Source organism: Halichoerus grypus, chromosome 12 (assembly GCF_964656455.1).
Source record: "Halichoerus grypus chromosome 12, mHalGry1.hap1.1, whole genome shotgun sequence".
Classification (NCBI taxonomy): Eukaryota; Metazoa; Chordata; class Mammalia; order Carnivora; family Phocidae; genus Halichoerus; species Halichoerus grypus.
In genome coordinates this window covers 2,377,135-2,396,115 of record NC_135723.1, presented here as the reverse complement: position 1 = coordinate 2,396,115, position 18,981 = coordinate 2,377,135, and the positions used below count along the sequence as shown (strand labels likewise).

The window sequence follows — 18,981 nt, the reverse complement described above, 5'->3', positions numbered from 1 at the left end:
GGCTCACGGTACAGATGCTCAGCTAAGTATCTCGTTTAAAGAACCACAGTTCTTGAAAACTTCAAATTTTGGTGAGTAAGTGCACAGTAAGTTTATTCTGGGAGAGATGTTAAGATACCCGAGAACTTGGGGTGCCTGGGTGGCTCAGTCTGTTAAGTGTTGACTCTTGGTTTCTGCTCAGGTCATGATCTCAGGGTCGTGAGATTGAGCCCCACGTCGGGCTCTGCACTCAGCAGGGAGTCTGCTTGAGATTCTCTCTCTCCCTCTGTCCCTCCCCCTGCTCATTCACTCTGTCTCTCTTTCTCAAAGAAATTAATTGATTAAAAAAAAAAATACTTGAGACCTTATTTGGCTTTCTGAAAACCTTCCAGCAAAAATTATTTTATTCATGAATTAAATGTACCAAATATAAAGCTGCATTGTCATCCTAATTACTTATGTATAAACAGTAGCAAAATTTATAAAATAAGAAAATTCAATCTGATTATTTAAGAATTTTTGTTGACTACTAAGTTAAATGTTAAAATTAAACATAGTTTTACCTAAACGATACTAAATAGTAAGTGTGTAATATTATAAATTTCAGTTTATGCAAAAAATATTAGCAAACCTTTTAAACCGGCAAATGCTACCATGCTTTTAGATTAAATGCTTAGAACCTTAAGGCATAATAAATCAATCTTTTTCTTAATATAAAGTATGTCACAATAATCTGGAGTTAAATTTTTTTGAAACGGGAAAAGTTATTTCTACAAAGATTACAGGACCAAATAAAGGAAGACTTTGAGTTTCTGCTAGGTAGAGTCCAAATAGTTGATTTCAATCGAAATGTCACCGACGGAGACTCACAGAGGAGCAGGTGAGGTCAGATGATGGTGGGCCGGGGAGGAAGTGGTTCCAAGACACTGGAACGTCCCAGGCCAGGGGGACGCAGTGCTTCACGTCCCAGGGAGGCGCAGGAAGCAACGCTCAACACGTGCACCGTCTATGCACCTGTGACGTCAGATCGGCTCTAAGATACGCTATCTCGTAAGAATCTATGTTCATAAAATAAAGCAGGAGCCCTAAAAATATAGTTGTGTAGTCAGATCCTATTCAGCCATCAGAAGGTGATCCTAGGTGCGTAGTAGGCGGGGGTCTAGTTGAGCTCTCCTGGCGCAGATGCCGATGAAGATGGGGTTCCTACGCAAAGGGAAGAGATGGGTTGATGGGGAAAGAAACATAAAGACGACATTTTTTACGAATTAAGAATTTTAACCTATTAATTTTAAAGGACGGAAAGCGCATATTTCTGTCCTTATTTTTCAGGACTACTGCTGAAGTCTACATGACAATGAAATGCACAGCCCTCCCTACCTGCCCAGTTCATACCTGGGCAATCTCCATCTCCACCTTGTGCACAGCTAGACAAGGCAGGGGCCCCGACCAAATTCTGGGCTGAGCCTGCACGTGCTGGAAAGGCCCGGCTGAGCCGGACATCAGTGTGCTGAGTGGAGCTGACAGGGAGGGGGCGGGCAGGAGGGAGGCAACGGGGTCTCAGGGTGCCTGCGCTTCCCCAGCCCCAGAGGGCACCGCATGGCTCCTGCCTGGGCATCAGTGTTGGCTCTTGCAAACTGGAAATCTAGGCCGCTGGCCACAGGCTAGCTTTCCGGCACGCCAGAAACACGGAGCCCAGCAGCAAAAATTGCAATAAGGGAAAAAACAAAAACAAACAAACAAACAAAAGCAATCCTGTGTCTCATGCCAGTTTCACTCATTTATTTATTTTCAAAGATTTCTTTATTTTGGGGTGGGGAGGGGCAGAGGGAGAGAGAGAGAATCTCAAGCAGACTCCGCACCGAGCATGGAGCTCAATGCAGGGCTCGATCTCGGGACCCTGAGATCACGACCTGAGCCAAAACCAAGAATCGGACGCTCAACCGACAGAGCCACCCAGGCACCCCAAGTTTCACTAATTTAAACACATGAATTACATAACGTATGCAACGATTCTTTTCCTGATAGAAAGTTTATAAACTTATACCAATGTCAAATGATAACTGCTTGATTAGATCACACATTTCGTTGGTGGTAAAGCAGATTCTCCCTGCTTAAGGCAGTGCAGAGAAAGCAGCTAAGCTCATCCTGCAATGTTGTGGGCGGGGAGCCTCTGCGCCCGCGGTGCGTGAGATGCTGGGCTGGAGCCCCCCCATGGTGTGGTCAGTCCTGCTTGATCACTGAAACCCGCATCGGTCACAGTGCGTAATAAGATGCCCATCTCTGAATTAAAGCAAGGTATGTCTTATCATAAGAGAATAAAATAACCTTATACTCAAGTATGCATGGTCCTTCTCTTGCTACCTCCAAACTGTGCTTCTAAGACTCTAATCTTTTTTAAAAGGTTTTATTTATTTATTTGAGAGATAGTGAGAGAGAGCACGAGCAGGGGGACCAGCAGAGGGAGAGGGAGAAGGAGACTCCCTGCTGAGCTGGGGCCAACATGGAGCTCGATCTCAGGACCCTGGGATCATGACCTGAGCCAAGACCAAAAGTCAGATGCTTAACCGACTGAGCCACCCAGGTGCCCCAAGACTCTAATATTTAAAAAATTAGGTCCGGCTTGCAGTTAGAATACATGCAGTTTGGGGAAGGACGTCTCGGGCTGCCCAGCGGCTTCAGCTTCCTATTTGACTATGTCCATCGATATTTGTGTGTGTGAGACACTTTTCACATTTGGATGCAGTCAGTTTCTCTATAAATACTCACTTGGAGGAGGAGCATCTATCATAAAGAACAAATACGTGAGTTATTCAATTTAATAAAACAGAGTTGGTACTAAAAGAATTAGTACTTTTAATAATTACTTAAAATGACTAAAAAACTGTATCACTTAAAACAAGAAGCCACAGAACACAATTAACATGGAAATGTTCACAAGTGCACTTCTTAGCGACATGAGCGCGACCTTGTCACACATCCGTCATGACAATGGAGATGGGACACGGACGTGTCACTGACAGAGCGGCCGGGCCAGCGTGGGGCCGGCACTGAGCAGGTGCACGGGCACCATCCCCCTCGCTGGGGTCATTTGGGGGCTGGACGGGGAGGGCGGGCAGAGACCTTGCTGACAAACGACAACATGCAGCGTTTCGGACGCTTGCAGAGACGTAACCTCCTCCTTCCCTCTTAACCAAAGAAATGAAGCCTCAAGAGAAAAAACAAGCTGCCTACGGACAAACGGTCAATAACCACTGAGCCACAGAAAGTCAGCACCGTAGTCGACGGGCTTTACGACGGACGTGGCCAAAAATAAGACTAAGTCCGCCTGTCACTGGGACTGGGAAAAATCAGAACAAATATAGGATCTGTAACATCTAATGACAGGCACACTTACTTCCAAACTACTCAGAGTTTAAGAATAAAATGTAAGGAACGTGGGTAATGGAATAATTTCAAGTTTGAAGTGCAAGTTCTGTTTACAGAACTGAGGGCTTTTTATGAAGCTGCCCCAGAGGGGACCGGCCGCCTACACAGAAGTTCACATATCGTAGGGGCCAGGATCCTGTAGGTCCAATGAAGTATCAAAGGTTTTGACAGTTGGAAGAAAATGAAGGGGCGCCCGGGTGGCTCAGTTGGTTAGGCGACTGCCTTCAGCTCAGGTCATGATCTGGAGTCCCGGGATCGAGTCCCGCATTGGGCTCCCTGCTCAGCGGGGAGTCTGCTTCTCCCTCTGACCCTGCCCCCTCTCATGCTCTCTGTCCCTCTCTCACATTGTCTCTCTCTCTAATAAATAAATAAAATCTTTAAAAAAAAAGAAGAAGAAAATGGAAAGCCACGGAGATCATGACTTCTGCTATTCATGGGAATAAAGAGGAGAGCGAAACATATATGATCCTCCTGTGTCACCGTAAGCATCATACTTCCATAGGATTTTCCATGGTTTTTAGATTACTCAGTGTGAGATCCAAAATGAGACAAGAAATCTCAAGGAACAGAAGCCTCAGCAAACTGGGACTGCGGGGCGCACTCACCTCGAACGTCCTTGGCGCCCCCAGGCGCCTCCAGGTCTGGATCCGACCCCGCGTCCTGGCTCCCTTCAGGCTCTTGCATGGATGGAGATGGGGGGCCTGCCCCGGAGGTCTGCAGGGTCCTCTTCTCTGAGTCAGCTCGCTGCTGTAGCCACTCATCCCCGTACCCATTGCTGATAAGTTTGGAAAAGTTTGTGGGTGAACTGGCTTTTTGACCAGGCCTCAAAAAGAGAGAAATGAATGTCAAACCTCAGTAGAAAGGTTAATGATAGTCCAGACCAGGTCTTAGTGGGCGTGCTGATAATAACTGAGATGAGTTATTGTCCCTTAAACCATAATGGAACTCTTTCTCTCTCTCTCTCTCGATCTCGATGTCCCTCTCTCCATTTTTAAAATGTTTTTATTTAAAAAAACCTTTTTAAAGATTTTATTTACTTATTTGAGAGCGAGAGAGCATAAGCAGGGGGAGCACAGAGGGAGAGGGAGAAGCAGACTCCCTGCAGAGCAGGGAGCCCGACGCGGGGCTCGATCCCAGGATCCTGGGATCACGACCTGAGCCGAAGGCAGATACTTAACCGACTGAGCCACCCAGGTGCCCCTCCCTCCATTTTTAAAAGTTTATTTTATTTATTTACTTATCGAAGTCATCTCTACACCCAACCTGGGGCTTGAACTCACAACCCCGAGATCAAGAGTCGCATGCTCTTCCGATGGAGCAGCCGAGCACCACCCTTTGTCCCTCTTTCTGAGCATAAGGAAACACACTTCCAATCATCCCTTTGCACCGGGTGGGAGCCTGCTTAGTTGTTTCTAAGACCTTTGTTCATGACAGCCAATTAGAGGATAATGCTGCATTTCTGAGGGACGCCGTCTTCACAAAACAGCGCCCTTCCCCAAGTGACAATCGGTTGCTTGGGCTCTACCATTTCTTTACCAAATTGTCACTTTCTTGATTAGCTCTTCCTTGACATTAAAGATTATCTGCTGTGGGGGTGCCCGGCTGGCTCAGTAGGGGGAGCACATGACTCTTGATTGCGGGGTCATGAGTTCAACCCCAGGCTGGGTGTAGAGACGACTTCAATAAATACATTTAAAAAAAAAAAGATTATCTGGGGCGCCTGGGTGGCTCAGTCGGTGAAGCGTCTGCCTTCGGCTCAGGTCATGGTCCCAGGGTCCTGGGGTCAAGAACCACGTCGGGCTCCCAGATCAACGGGGAGTCTGCTTCTCCCTCTGCCACTCCCCCTGCTTGTGCTCTCTCTCTCTTTCTCTCTCTCTAATAAATAAATAAAATCTTAAAATAAATAAATAAAAATAATAAATAAATACATAAAAGGTGAGCCTTGGTGAGGACGGGGTTCCCCCGGGGGGGGGTGTCTCGGGCAGGACACAGGCTCATGGGACAGGGCAGCTGGTTGGAGAAGTTGGGTGCCCACATGGCACAGACGTGGAAGGGGGACAGCTGTGCCCCATGGGGACACGATGACACCAGGGGACGAGGCCAGGCCACGGGGGTGTGACATCAAAGTCACATCACTGAAACGTGTTCCCGGGAAGCGGGCATCATTTGGCCATCAGCCCAGCGCCTTGCTGTCATTACTGTCCCTTTGTCCCCTGGATGGAGGACCAAAAAGCCCAAACCCAAGCCCGCCCCAGACGTGTGGGCACTGCCGTGCACTTACATGGGAGGGAAGGAGACTCTGCCTCCTGCAGCGTCTCTGGGGCTGAGCGGGGTCCCCACTTTGCTCGGGTACCTGGAGTTAATGGCTGGGAGCCTCACCTGTGTGAGAAGCACACAGAACCGTGGTGGAGGGACAGATGCTCAGAAGCTGAAGGAGGACAGTCCCAGAGAGGGGACAGGACACACGGGACAGGAGGACCCTGCGGTGGGGTCATGACTCTTTGGGCCAAAACCACGGGAAAACACAACTCAGCAAGCCTCCCCCGCGACAGTCACGCCCCAGACATGACCCGTGATTCCGCGGCGGCAGCTCGGCCTGGCTGCAAAGGGGATCGGACCTTTGGGGGCGACGGAATAGCTCTGGGCCTTCATGGCTTGTGGTGGCTACGTGCTTGTCGAAACCCACAGAACAGTGCTCAGTAAGAATGCGGATTTCCTGCGTCTAAGTTACAGCATAACAGAATCGGGGAAAATGCTACAGAAAAACAGAAGAAAAATAACCAAGAGCAAAAAACCGAGCAAGCACACAGAGCCCACGGAGGTACCGTCGGCATTTACCGGGGGGAGAAGGTGGCCTTTCAGAAAGCGGAGACCCGCTCCAGCCCAATCACTCTGGAGGTGAGTGAGACCCCACAATGCTGGTCATCCACGGGGAACACTGCCCTAAATATGGTCTCGTGTCTGCCACGTGCCAAGTGAGGGGCCAGAGCTGGGGAAGCTCCGTGTCCCCGCTCTGCTCCCTGAGGCCCAGTCATGGGGGGGCCTGGGGGACATGGGGTGGGACAGCCAAGCACTCAGGAGAGCTGGGGCCGGACGCCCATCAAATCCCAGCTTAATATTGTGCACGCTTCCATCCACGTTCAAGTTCACACTCTAGTTGTGCCAAAGGTCCCGTGGGACATAGGGAGAAAATAACACAAGAACTCCCCCCAAGTTCTGTGCAATTTGTGCTTCCCATGAGCTGTGTGCAGAAGCAGGTGAAGATAAGTCCAGGCTATCCGAACCCCCCCTAAAGGGGTGCCCACGTCCCCGGCTGGCACCCCACGCCTCATTCCTGTAACTCAATCGTCCGCCATGTTGGTGTCTTTAACCACAGCCCATTGGCACCCTGCCTCCTTAAGCATGGCGGCCCACACAGGCTTGCTTCCTGCCCTGGGTTCAGCCCCGCAGAGCTTTGGTCCGTGGCTCGGAAAGCCCACGGGATTTGGGGCTGGTACAGCATTTAGCATTCCAAAGGTTCCCTAGATGTGCACTGTGGCTGTGGTTACTCCCAAAGATCCCCCTTATCAATCGACGGTGTAGGTGCTTACGTATCACCAAGACACGGACCTGCTCCTAAAAACAGTCCGTTTCATTGATGGTGCAGAGGAACCGAAGGCGGCACCACGGCTGGAGGTTGGGGGTGTTCTGAGGAAAACCACGCAGCCCGTGGCAGGACACCTGACATTCTATGTGGCGTTCAACTGCTGGAGTCCCCAAAATCAGCGTTTCTCCTCAAAGCAGGACACTGAGAAGCCAAGCTTGGGAGTCAGGCACAGACGGTTCAGGCCAGGAGACCCACTGTTTCTCTCCCTGTGTCCCAAGAACTAAGACCTCAGTGCTGGGGCCTCGGTGGGCAATGCTCAGCCCTGGACAGTGGGGCTCCAGCCTGGGGATCGGAAGGCCTTGGAATCGAGACATCCCAATCACAAGGCCACCAGCTAGAGATGGCCCTCCAGTTCATAGTTGCTCTTTTAAAGTATAAATAGGGGCACCTGGGTGGCTCAGTCGTTAAGCGTCTGCCTTCGGCTCAGGTCATGGTCCCAGGGTCCTGGGATTGAACCCCGCATCAGGCTCCCTGCTCAGCGGGAAGCCTGCTTCTCCCTCTCCCCCTCCCCCTGCTTGTATTCCCTCTCTCGCTGTCTCTCTCTGTCAAATAAATAAATAAAAATCTTAAAAAAAAAAAAGTATAAATAAATAAAAACTTTAAAAAATAAAAAAGAACTGTTAATTAAAAAAAAAGAGTATTCCAGGGAAATCTTCACTTAAAGACACATTTAGAGACTGGATAATGAGTAAATAAAAAATGTCCTTCCTATACATGCTGAATGAGAAGGGCCACACCATGGCTGCCCTAGATAAGCATTAACTAGTTAAAACTCACTTAGTACAAGGTAATCTTGTAGAATCAATACTCTTAAAAAGAAAAAAAAGTAGTATTATCATGGCCTCTTGCCTTTTAGTTGATTCAAATTTAACATACAGAGCCAGGGCGCCTGGGTGGCTCTGTGGGTTGAGCGGCTGACTCTTGGTTTGGGCCCAGGTCCTGATGTCAGGGTCGTGGGATGGAGCTGTAGGGCTCCCTGCGCAGTGGGAGTCTGCCTGAGACCCTCTCTGCCCCTCCCTCCCACACAAGCGCTCTCTCTCTAAAGACACCCAGAGTCAGCTTATCCGGGGAGTGGCAAGCACGGTGACGCAGCCCGGCGGGCGCCCGCCCCTCACCTTTTTCTTCTTTTCGCGTTCCTCCGCCTCCCTTTGCCAAACCGTTTTCACATCATGGTCAAAAGGCCCTCTTCTGGACTCGTAGTTACCGTTGGTGTGATCGGCGTTAAACTCTTCATAAACCATGTAATTCGGCATGGAGACGGCGGGCATCCTGCAGAGACAGGTGCAAGAGCTCCAACCGGATGCCCCTTCCTCCCCTCTCTGTCCTCCCCTCCCTCTTTCATCCTCCCTCCCCTCCCTCCTCCATCCTTCCTATTCCTCTCCCTCCTCCATCCTTCCTATTCCTCTCCCTCTTCCCTCTCTCCTCCCTCTCCCTCCTCCATCCTTCCTATTCCTCTCCCTCTTCCCTCTCTCCTCCCTCTCCCTCCTCCATCCTTCCTATTCCTCTCCCTCCTCCCCCCTCCTCCCCTCCCTCCTCCATCCTTCCTACTCTTTTCCCTCCTCCCCTCCCTCCTCCCTACTCCTCTCCCTTCTCCCCTCCCTCCTCCATCCTTTCTACTCCTCTCCCTCTTCCCTCCCCCTCCCTCTTTCCCCTCTCCCTCCTCCCTTCCTTCCCTTCTCCCTCCTCCTTCTCTCTGCTTTCACACAGTAAACACCATCTCTTTCCTCCTCCCACACCAGCTCTTGCAGACCATCCATCCTCATTCCACTGAATGAACAGCTAACGCTTCCCAGGGCCTGCTTCCCAGAACTGGGAGGCCAAGTCAGAAATCACAGGTTGCCATTCTCAGTAAAATGAGAGTATATTAAATTACGAATTATTGAAGCAGATAAATTATAAACAAATTATTTGTTATATCATCTACTACTTTGTCCTCTTAAAATACCTAGACCCCCCTCAACATTTACCATTTCACACTGTCATTTCAAAACAATAATACCCTTTTCCTGTTTTCTGTTTGATGGTCATTTTTTAATTTTTTTTTTATTTTTTATTTTTTTAGATTTTATTTATTTATTTATTTATTTATTTATTTGACAGAGAGAGATATAGCGAGAGCAGGAACACAAGCAGGGGGAGTGGAAGAGGGAGAAGCAGGCTTCCCGCCGAGCAGGGAGCCCGATGTGGGACTCGATCCCGGGACCCTGGGATCATGACCTGAGCTGAAGGCAGACGCTTAACGACTGAGCCACCCAGGCGCCCCTGATGGTCATTTTTTTAAAGACTTTATTTATTTACATTTAGAGAGAGAGAGATAGGGGTGGGGGGAGCACGCAAGCAGGGGGAGGGGCAGAGGGAGAGGGAGGGAGAGAATCCCAAGCAGATTCCGCACTGGGTGCAGAGCCCAACACGGGGCTCGATCCCACGACCCTGAGATCATGACCTGAGTCGAATGCTCAAGCGACTGAGCCACCCAGGTGTCCCTAATGGTCATTTTCAATGTAGTACTTAAACTTCCGGCCTGGTTTCCTGTCTCCACTGGAAAGCACTCAGGCCAGGAGCAGGGCTGGGGGTGGGGGATGTGCACCTGCCTGCATTCTCCTATGTCACCACCCCCCCAACACTGCCCAGGGGCTAAGGGCTAAGGGCTGGGACTTTATCCTGGCAGCAGTGAGGGGCAGGGAGGGGGCAGGGACAGGGGAAGGTGCCGGCCAGCAGCTGGGGGGAGGGGAGGGAGGGCCAGCCCTCCTGGATGCCTGGGCTGCTTGAGCAGGGGAATGGAGGGATGCAGATGGAATCAGCAGAGCACTAGGAAGCACAGAGAGAAAAGGGGGCTCCCACTGACCCTGACACCTAGGGAGGAAGGAAGCAGGCTGGAGGCCCCTGAGGAAGCCGGTGGAGAGGCCAGGGAGCAGAAGTCAGAGGCTGGGAACGCAGGCTCGGGACGTGACCCCAATGCCCGGGAAGAGAAGCCTGCAGGTGCGGTCAGGGACGGTGGAGCCAGCCCTCCTATGTTTAGGGCTCTCTGCGGGCAGGGAGAAGCCCCAGAGCCCGGAAGGGAGGGCTGGAACTCACCGCAGAAGGGACAATTTCCACTGTGGCTCTTGGGCTCCCAACCTTTCTCTCTATATCCCCCATCCCCGCGCCCTCGGAGTGCCACCAGGGGGCCTGGAAGATTGACAAGGACACACAGGATGGGAGGGACAGCCGTGTTCCCTGCTTCCTCACCGGGGACAGCCACGGACACAGTGGGAGGGGCAGTCCACGGGGCCAGGAGGAAGGCAGGGGGACATGCCTACCGGCCCTCCCAGAACGCCCAGTCCACGGGGTCGGGCCACGGCTGGAGCAGCCACCTCCTGGGCTCTGCAGAAGGCCACACGGTGTCCTTCTGTGTCCACACAGCCATAGGACGGCGGGGCACCCCTTGGCCTCGTGTCCAGCTAAGGGACAGGCCACGGGATGGATAGAGAGCACAGAAACCCGGCCCCACCGGCCCCCTCCCCAACCACCCCCCCCTCTGTGGCACTGGGTCTCTGGAAGCTCCCCCTGGGGCATGCAAGCCCTCTCCTGCCCTCTTCTCTCTCCTCTCTGCTCTGCTCAAATCAGAGGTCAGCTGTGTTGGCTGAGTGGGAGCTTTAAATTACAGGGGGGGAGGGCGCCTGGGTGGCTCAGTTGGTTAAGCGACTGCCTTCGGCTCAGGTCATGATCCCGGAGTCCCGGGATCGAGTCCCACATCGGGCTCCCTGCTCAATGGGGAGTCTGCTTCTCCCTCTAACCCTACCCCCTCTTGCGCTCTCTCTCTCACTCTGTCTCTCTCAAATAAATAAATAAATAAAAATGTTTAAAAAAAATAAGTTACGGGGGGGAGCCAGGAACCCCCGTAATTTACATTCTGGGGGACGGTGGCTCCCCACAGCTCTATAATCACCACAGGGACCTGGGGTTCCCTGCATTTCTGGCTTCGCAGGGCACCTGCGTCCTTTGGGGCGAAGAACGCTTTGCCAGCCGCTGGTTCTAGGAGGTCTATGCGGCCACCGGCCCTGGAAACACAGGACAAAGCTTGAAGCCGTGTCCCCGAAGCAGCCCCAGAGGCCCAGCCCTGGGACCCCTGTGCTGTGATCCCTTTCCCTGCACCCCCTGACCCACTGCTGGCTGTTGTACCACTCTCAGCATCCCCATTCAAGATCTGTTGATTTAAAATGCAGAGTGAGGGGCGCCTGGGGGGCTCAGTCGGTGAAGCGCTGGTCTCTGGCTCCGGTCATGATCTCAGGGTCCTGGGATCCAGCCCAGCGGTGTAGGGCTCCCTGCTCAGCGGAGAGTCTGCTTCTCCCTCTCCCTCTGTGCTCTCTCTCTCTCAAATAAATAAGTAAAATCTTTAAAGATTTTTAAAGATACACTTAAAGAAAAACGTAAATGCAGAGTGAGCTACTTTCTCCCTGTAAAGACGAGCCAGGCGGCCTCGAGATACTCACGGTCTCTGCTCGGCCGTGGGCGGCTTGCTGTGGTGGATGTACCAATCCGGCAAGCAGTAGGCCACGGGGGAGTCTTTCCTGGTCCCGGGGACGACGTGCTTCAGCAGATCTCAAAGCCAAAAAGACGCCGAGGTGAGCACGCAGCGCGAGTCGCAAGCAGCTTAAGGCAGCTTACTGGGAAGCGGGGACTGGGACTTCTCCTAGGGTCGCCTCTGGGCTCCCCGCGCCCCGGTGCACAGGTGGGGACGTGCAGGTCCTGCTTGGTGTTTAGGAGGGGCATCCTTCGTGCCCCTCTGAGCCCAGATCTTGCCCTGCTCCCGAGATTCCATTCCAGGGGGACATCTGTGGGGACAAAACCCCTCAGGTCCCGGGGGAGGCTGCTTGCTGGTGGCCCCCTCAACAACCCCCACATGTCTGCCACCATGCAGCTGTCCCTCACCTCCCACAGCGTTCTGGGGACAGGCTGCTCCTCCAGGTTCCAGGGGACGTGGGTGAGGGAAGATGGTAATCAGGGCTCCCCCTTTGGAGCCCCCGGAGAGGGACAGAACACGAGGCTCCTTCTCTGAGACCCACCTGGCTCCCGGGCCACTTGCCTGCTCTGAGGCTTCCGGTGCCCCCTCCACGGTCTTGGTCATAGTTGGGGGCCGGCAGGCGGGGAGGCGGGACCGTCCGGCCCTGCCTGCTCATGAGCTAGCAGGCACTGAGTTCTTACCATCCGTAGGAAATGTTTAACATTGTATTTCGCTTTAGATTTTGCAATATTTCAGACTAACAGCAAAGTTGTAAGAATAGCAGGAAACCCCCTGCACCCTCTCCCCAGCCTCCCCAGAGGCTCACATCTGCTTCATTTCTTCCTCCCTCCCCCCTTCATTAGTACATCACTGTTACTACTGTTTGGGGAGCAGTTTGGGAGCCTCTTGCAGACCTGAGGCCCCTTTGCCCCCTGGACTTGGGTGGAAGGTTCCAGAAGACGGGTGTTACATAATGACAGTGCCCGGATCCACACCGGAAAGTCAGTGCTGATGCCATCCTCTTAGCTAACTTGCAGATCCCATCTAGAACTTGCCCGCTATCCCAGGAGCTTTCTCTTAACCCGAGGCTGGGGAGCGGGGAGGAGAGTGGAGGAGCCTTGCGGGTCCTGTCCTGGGCCTGACTTGGAGTGCACAGGACGGTGCGTTCTGGGCTCTTGAACATCCAAGCCCAGGTGTTGCCGTGCTGTTTCCCACCGCCCGTGACAACCTCCCGGGGAAGTATGGTGGCCAGGAAAGGCGGTGGCTCTCAGCAGCCCTCCCCACAGGGGCTGAGCCCTGCCCCTCATCAGCGATCTGTATGAGCACAACCAGGCAGCACGTTCTTGGTTAAACCGTGGACCAAGGTGGATGCTCATCAGCATCGCCGCCGAAACTCATCTGTGGCCTCAGTGTTGAAACCACACGAACACGCGGGACGAGGGCCATGAGCATAAACCACAGGACCCCGCGCTCCACCAGCTCGCGAACTGGTTGCCCCAGCGAGGCCACAGAAATGCAGGCATGGACTCTCTGGGGAGGTGGACAGCTTCCGGAGACCCTCTGCACCTGGACCACAGGATGGGGGCGGGGACCCTGCAACGGTGTCGCTCACAAGCCAATTCTGCAATTTCTGTCTTTTCAGTCTTTGCGGCAAAAAGTAGACATCCTGCAGGCCACACACATCCCAGGCTGTGTTGTGACCCTCGATGTCCACTGGCCTTGGGCAGAACTCATAGATGTTACAGGTATGTTCACATGGAAGCCATGAGAACCAAAACCACCCAATCCCCCTGACCCATGCAGTAGAGACACTGGGGCGTGCATGGGGTGCTTACCGGGCTGGCCGCCTTGCTTCGCGAGCTTCACGTACTCCGAGTCTGTTTCTTTTATCCAATACCTCTGCAGCCCAGGCATGTTCCTGTTGGGAGGCTCCCTCAGATCACTGAGGCCCTGGATCTGGGAGGCCGGTGGGACGTCCATGGGCTTGTCGGACTGCTTCATGGGAAGGTCGTAATACCAGTCTAGAGAAGAGGAGGCCAAGGGCCAACTTATTACACAGAGTTCAGGTTGGCTTGCTGCACTGCCTACCACATAGCCCTAGCAGAGAGAGCATCTCAGCCTCCACAGGACATCAGCACAAGAGAGTCGGTCCACCACAGGACATCTGTACGGGAGACGTCACCACAGGACATCAGCACAAGGGAACCTAACACAAGGCATCTGCATGGGAGACATCACCACAGGACATCAGCACAAGAGAGTCGGTCCACCACAGGACATCTGCATGGGAGACATCACCACAGAACCTTAGCACAAGGGAACCTAACACAAGGCATCTGCATGGGAGACGTCACCACAGGACATCAGCACAAGAGAGTCGGTCCACCACAGGACATCTGCATGGGAGACATCACCACAGAACCTTAGCACAAGAGAGTCGGTCCACCACAGGACATCTGCATGGGAGACATCACCACAGAACCTTAGCACAAGGGAACCTAACACAAGGCATCTGCATGGGAGACATCACCACAGGACATCAGCACAAGAGAGTCGGTCCACCACAGGACATCTGCATGGGAGACATCACCACAGAACCTTAGCACAAGGGAACCTAACACAAGGCATCTGCATGGGAGACGTCACCACAGGACATCAGCACAAGAGAGTCGGTCCACCACAGGACATCTGCATGGGAGACATCACCACAGAACCTTAGCACAAGAGAGTCGGTCCACCACAGGACATCTGCATGGGAGACATCACCACAGAACCTTAGCACAAGGGAACCTAACACAAGGCATCTGCATGGGAGACATCACCACAGGACATCAGCACAAGAGAGTCGGTCCACCACAGGACATCTGTACGGGAGACGTCACCACAGGACATCAGCACAAGGGAACCTAACACAAGACATCTGCATGGGAGACGTCACCACAGGACATCAGCACGGGAGAAACCTCCACCCCCTTTGGAACAGCTGCAATGAGCTTGTAGACATCAGTCTCCTAAGCCCACCAGCATGCCGTGCGCTGGTCCCGCCAGAAGGAAGAGTTCCTTCTATGAGGCCCTGCTGTTCCTCTGCCCTAGGCTGCACCTCTGCTCCAAAGCGGTGGCACCAGGGCCTCCTCCAAGGTGTCCCAATCCCCGTGTGTCTGTGTGTCCTGTGCTCTCTCTCCTCCACGGAACTGGGAGTAACCTGCACTTCTGGATATATTGGGGAATACACATTCCCGAAAAATCCCAAATCGCTCACAGCATTGCAGGCTAGTGTGGGGGGCATGTGACCGAGGCTGGCCCAGATCTGCTGACCTCAGCACTTGAACGACGCTGAGACACACGGTCCACCACAGAAGCAGCACCAACAGCCATCTGGCAGGAGCAGAAAGAGGCAGGGCAAGCCTCATCGGGGGACCTCCATGCGTGAAGCCCGCACACCTCCATCGGCCCACCCCTCTGCACCCACAGCCTGTGCTTGAAGCCACAGTGGGACCGAGTGAGAGGTCCCAAGTGCAAGGAGATGGGAGGAGGCCAGGATCTCGGCGGGACAGCCAGGTGTGATGGGAAACCACTGCGGGCCACAGGTGTGGGACGTCGCTGAGTCTGGCTCCCTGGGGGGGGGGGGTGATGAGCTCAGACGGAGGGCAGGCCACTCCTGTGGGCGGGGCCCATGAGCAGGAGGGGCAACATGGGAAGGATGAAGGAGGGGAGAGTAAGGCAGCCTGCTGTCTGCCCTTCCTCCCCCTCCTTGCTCTGCGCCCCATGGACAGAGGGGTCACAGGCAATGCAGTGAATGTGGCATCGGCAGAGCCATGGGGCCCCTAAGTGGGCACAGGAGCTGAGGGCATCCAGGACAGCCCTGCAGGCCACTCTGGGACCACCTGCCCCTGCTGGGAGGGAGAGGTGGACACCGAACCCCAGACCTGCAGTTATTGGTGTCCACTATGATCCCACAGAAGGAACAGATCGGGGACACTCGGACTTCTCTGAAGTCATTTTTAGGTGAGACTAACATTTACATCAGTAGACTCTGATTAAAGCAGATCACCCTCCATCACGTGGGTGGGCTTCATCTAATTAGTTGAAGGCCTTCAGAGAAAAAGACTGAGGTCTCTGGGGGATGGGGGGGGTCTGCCTCCAGATGGCCTTCGGACTCAAGATGCAACAACAGCTCTTCTCTGGGTCTCCAGCCACACATGTGAGCCAGTTCCTTAGAATAAACCTTTGATAGATAGATTAGATAGATAGATTGATAGATGATGGATGATAGAGAGATGCACTGTTGGTTCTGTTGCTCTGGAGAACTCTGATATGGTAGGAGCATAGAAAAACTGTGCTGAATAAATTAATTTATGTAGAGGGCGCCTGGGTGTCTCAGTTGGTTAATCGTCCAACTCTTGGTTTCAGCTCAGGTCCTGATCTCAGGGTCCTGGGATTGAGCCCTATGTCGGGCTCTGCATTCAGCTCAGAGCCTGCTTGAGATTCTCTCTCTGCCCCTCCCCTTGCTCACTCTCTCTCTCAAATAAATAAATAAAATCTTTTAAAAAATTAATTTATGTAACACAGAAGGATCTCATGAACAACTGTCTTCTAAAGGTAAAAGCTTACACATCCAATTTCTACTTCCAACTAAAGCTGAGTTCACTGCATGAAAACGAATGATATTTAACTAACAAAATATCTGAATATCTAACTCACAGCAATTAGCTGAATCAACATTATACTTTTGAGAATGAAAGAAAAGCATTAAGAATGGGGGCAGAAGCTCACAGGTAATTTAAGCATTAGGAGGAAGAGCTAAGCAGCTTCCTACTCTCAACACAGTCAGTTCAAATATTTTCCCTTACAGAGGGAAGGCATGCACTTCTTGCTTTATCTTTCCTCTGTGTTTTGATTACTAATTAATCCACAGAGAACAGCGTACCTCGCAGCTCTCATTACCGGAGCTTCGGGAGGCACTGACCTCTACTCCAGGCACCTGTAACTGTGTGCAGAGAAGCTCACGCGCAGGCACACGTGCGCACACACACCGGGTGGGAGGAATGAGAACTGACTTGTAGCTCCTATCGCTTAGAAAGTATTGGTACTTGTCCAGTAATTACTATCAGTACTACTGTGATCAATTACTACCATGCAGATTTCTTTTTGTTTGTTTCATTTTTACGAGCAGCACTGGGTATCACGTAGATTTTTTTTAAGATTCATTTATTATTTGACAGAGAGAGAGCAAGCCCATTAGGCGGTGGGGGAGAGGGGCACAGGGAGAGAGAGCATGTCAAGCAGACTCCCCGTGAGCACGGAAGCAGGTGTCGGACTCGATGCCAGGACCCTGAGGTCACGACCCGAGCAGAAACCAGCAGCTGGAGGCTTAACCGAATGAGCCACCCAGGCGCCCCCCCCACCCCACACAGATTTCTTGATGTCGCTTCCCCGCCTCCTCACCTGCAGGATACCGGCATCCTTTCGTTATCAATAAGGAGACAGGCTGAGAGGGACTCTGGGGCTCTCGGATCTCTAGTCACAAGGCGGTGTTTTATGCCCACTTAGCCCGAGGCTCCCGAAGGCTGATGGCCATGCTCCTGCCTTTGGGACGCCGCAGCCTTGCAGAGCCTGAGCAGAGGAGCCCCGGGAGACGTGTGACCTCGGGCAGCTTCCTAAAACTCTCTGTGCTTTAGCTTCCACGTCTATAAAGCGGGGTGAGTGATACCACGTCAGGTTGTTTTGAGGTTAAATGTTAGTGTACAGAAGCGTCTGGCCCTTGTCAGTGTCCACTGGTGTCGTGTACAGAGGGGAGGCCACTAAGGCTGGGAGAAGTCACACACAGGCTGAGAGCCCACGGCCGAGAAGGGGACCCGGTCAGCCCCCCCGCTCCCCCACACCCAGTTCCCAGCACAGCCACCGTTTCGCCAATGGCAGTGGGAGCTGTGGACAAGCTCATTTAGGAATGAGAAGGCCAGGCTCCGTTACCCTTCTGAGCGGATGTGAGCGCGGCAGGTGCCCACCAGCTTCCACCCCGCGGCTCCCAGGGGAGCACCCAAACCCCCCCTTCTCCAGCCTTTCTTCCCACATTCACAAGAAGGAGAGGAATCAAGACAAGAGGCACACACAGACCAGAGCACCCAGCTCTCCTTCCCTCCCTTCTGCCCAGCTGCCCCACAGGACCCTCCACCCAACTCTTCTTCTCGGCGTCCAGCCACTTAAAGCCCCAGACATGGTTAACTTGGTGGGGGCATAAATTACGGGCAGAAGATAGATCGTGACATGCTCTGGGATGCAGCTGAGAAAGCAAGTGCTTACATTCAGGGAAACAGCTGAGGCTTACCTAGGGTCCAACTATTACGGGACAATTTCAGAGACCCTATATCCTCCAACAGCGGAGGCAACAATAGGAAGCCTGGTTTTCTTTTTGTGGACCATAAAGAAGACTGGCTGGTTTTCGTTTGTTTGCTTGTTTCTGTGTTTCCTTTTCTTTTCCCATCTCCCTTTAAGCTGCTTCGACCCTGGGGCCCAGCAGCGGCTTTGTTTGAGGGCCTGTTCGTTTCACCCCGTCCCAGGCGCAGAATCAGGATGCCGGGCTCAGGGCAAACGCGGGCGCCCCTCGCGGGTCACTCACCGCAGGGAGCATAGCGGCTCGCCGCGCCGTGCAGCTCCTTGCTTGTGTTCCTCATGCCGGGGCTGCCACGCGGGGCCGGCTGTTCTCGGGGGGTAGGGAACGCCGCCGGGGCTGAGCTGCCAAGGCCACTTCTGACGGCCTCCTCCCTCCGTCCGCCTCCACCTGCCAGGTACGCAGGCGCCTCGTCATTCAGGAAGGCGCGCTCGGCCACGCGGGTATGCAGCAGGCGCCTATGCACGCGGGTATGCAGCAGGCGCCCGGCCACGCCCGGTGTGCAGCAGGGGCACACGCACGCGAGCATGAGGAAGGGGCACGTTCACGCGGACACACAGCAGGGGCACGTCCGTGCGGGGTCACCGCGGGGCAGCAGCTCGCGCGGGGGGCCGGCTGCTCCCCAGGCCCGGGGTGACAGATGGCCCCCGCCCCCGCCCCCGCCGCCCCCGCCCGCTCACCGGTCTGCCGAGGGTCTCCGTGAGTGCGGCCCGCACCGCCCGAGCCGACTCTACCCGCCGCCGCTGGGGGCCGAGCCCACCTCGCACTCCCAGCGGATGCGGAACCGCAACAACCTGCGTCTTCCGGGAAACGGCTCGGTGGCCAACCGGCGGGCGCGGCGGGAGCGCCCGTAGCCAATCGGGAAAGCCTGCGGGGACGCGGCCAACCAATCAAAGCCAGGGGCGGAGCACGGGCGCCAGTCAACCGCCCGGGCGGTGGCGGGGGCGGAGCCGGGGGCGGGGCCAGGCGGGGGCGGAGCCGGGGCCAGGCGGGGGCGGGGCCAGGCGGGGGCGGAGCCGGGGCCGGGAGGAGCGGGGGGGCGGGGCGCCGCTGTCGGGG

General features: G+C 53.9%; 1 protein-coding gene across 4 annotated transcripts; it reads right to left on the bottom strand.

Moving 5' to 3' along the window:
* Window positions 1-344: 344 nt before the first annotated feature.
* C12H7orf57 (chromosome 12 C7orf57 homolog) lies at window positions 345-18,737 on the bottom strand. 4 transcript variants are annotated; one of them, XM_036073019.2, is made up of 9 exons: window positions 18,603-18,737; window positions 18,151-18,312; window positions 13,370-13,555; window positions 11,524-11,632; window positions 8,167-8,320; window positions 5,687-5,784; window positions 4,011-4,228; window positions 2,746-2,760; window positions 345-1,182 (listed from the first exon to the last, which is right to left on the bottom strand). In XM_036073019.2, the coding sequence occupies exons 2-9, from the start codon at window positions 18,203-18,205 to the stop codon at window positions 1,139-1,141; spliced, it is 879 nt and encodes a 292-aa protein (XP_035928912.2). In that variant the 5' UTR covers window positions 18,206-18,312; window positions 18,603-18,737; the 3' UTR covers window positions 345-1,138. The 4 variants fall into 4 exon arrangements, with proteins under 4 accessions (XP_035928912.2, XP_077916039.1, XP_035928917.2 ...); XM_078059913.1 differs by having other exon boundaries at window positions 4,011-4,180; XM_036073024.2 differs by lacking the exon at window positions 2,746-2,760.
* Between the last annotated feature and the right edge of the window lie 244 nt (window positions 18,738-18,981).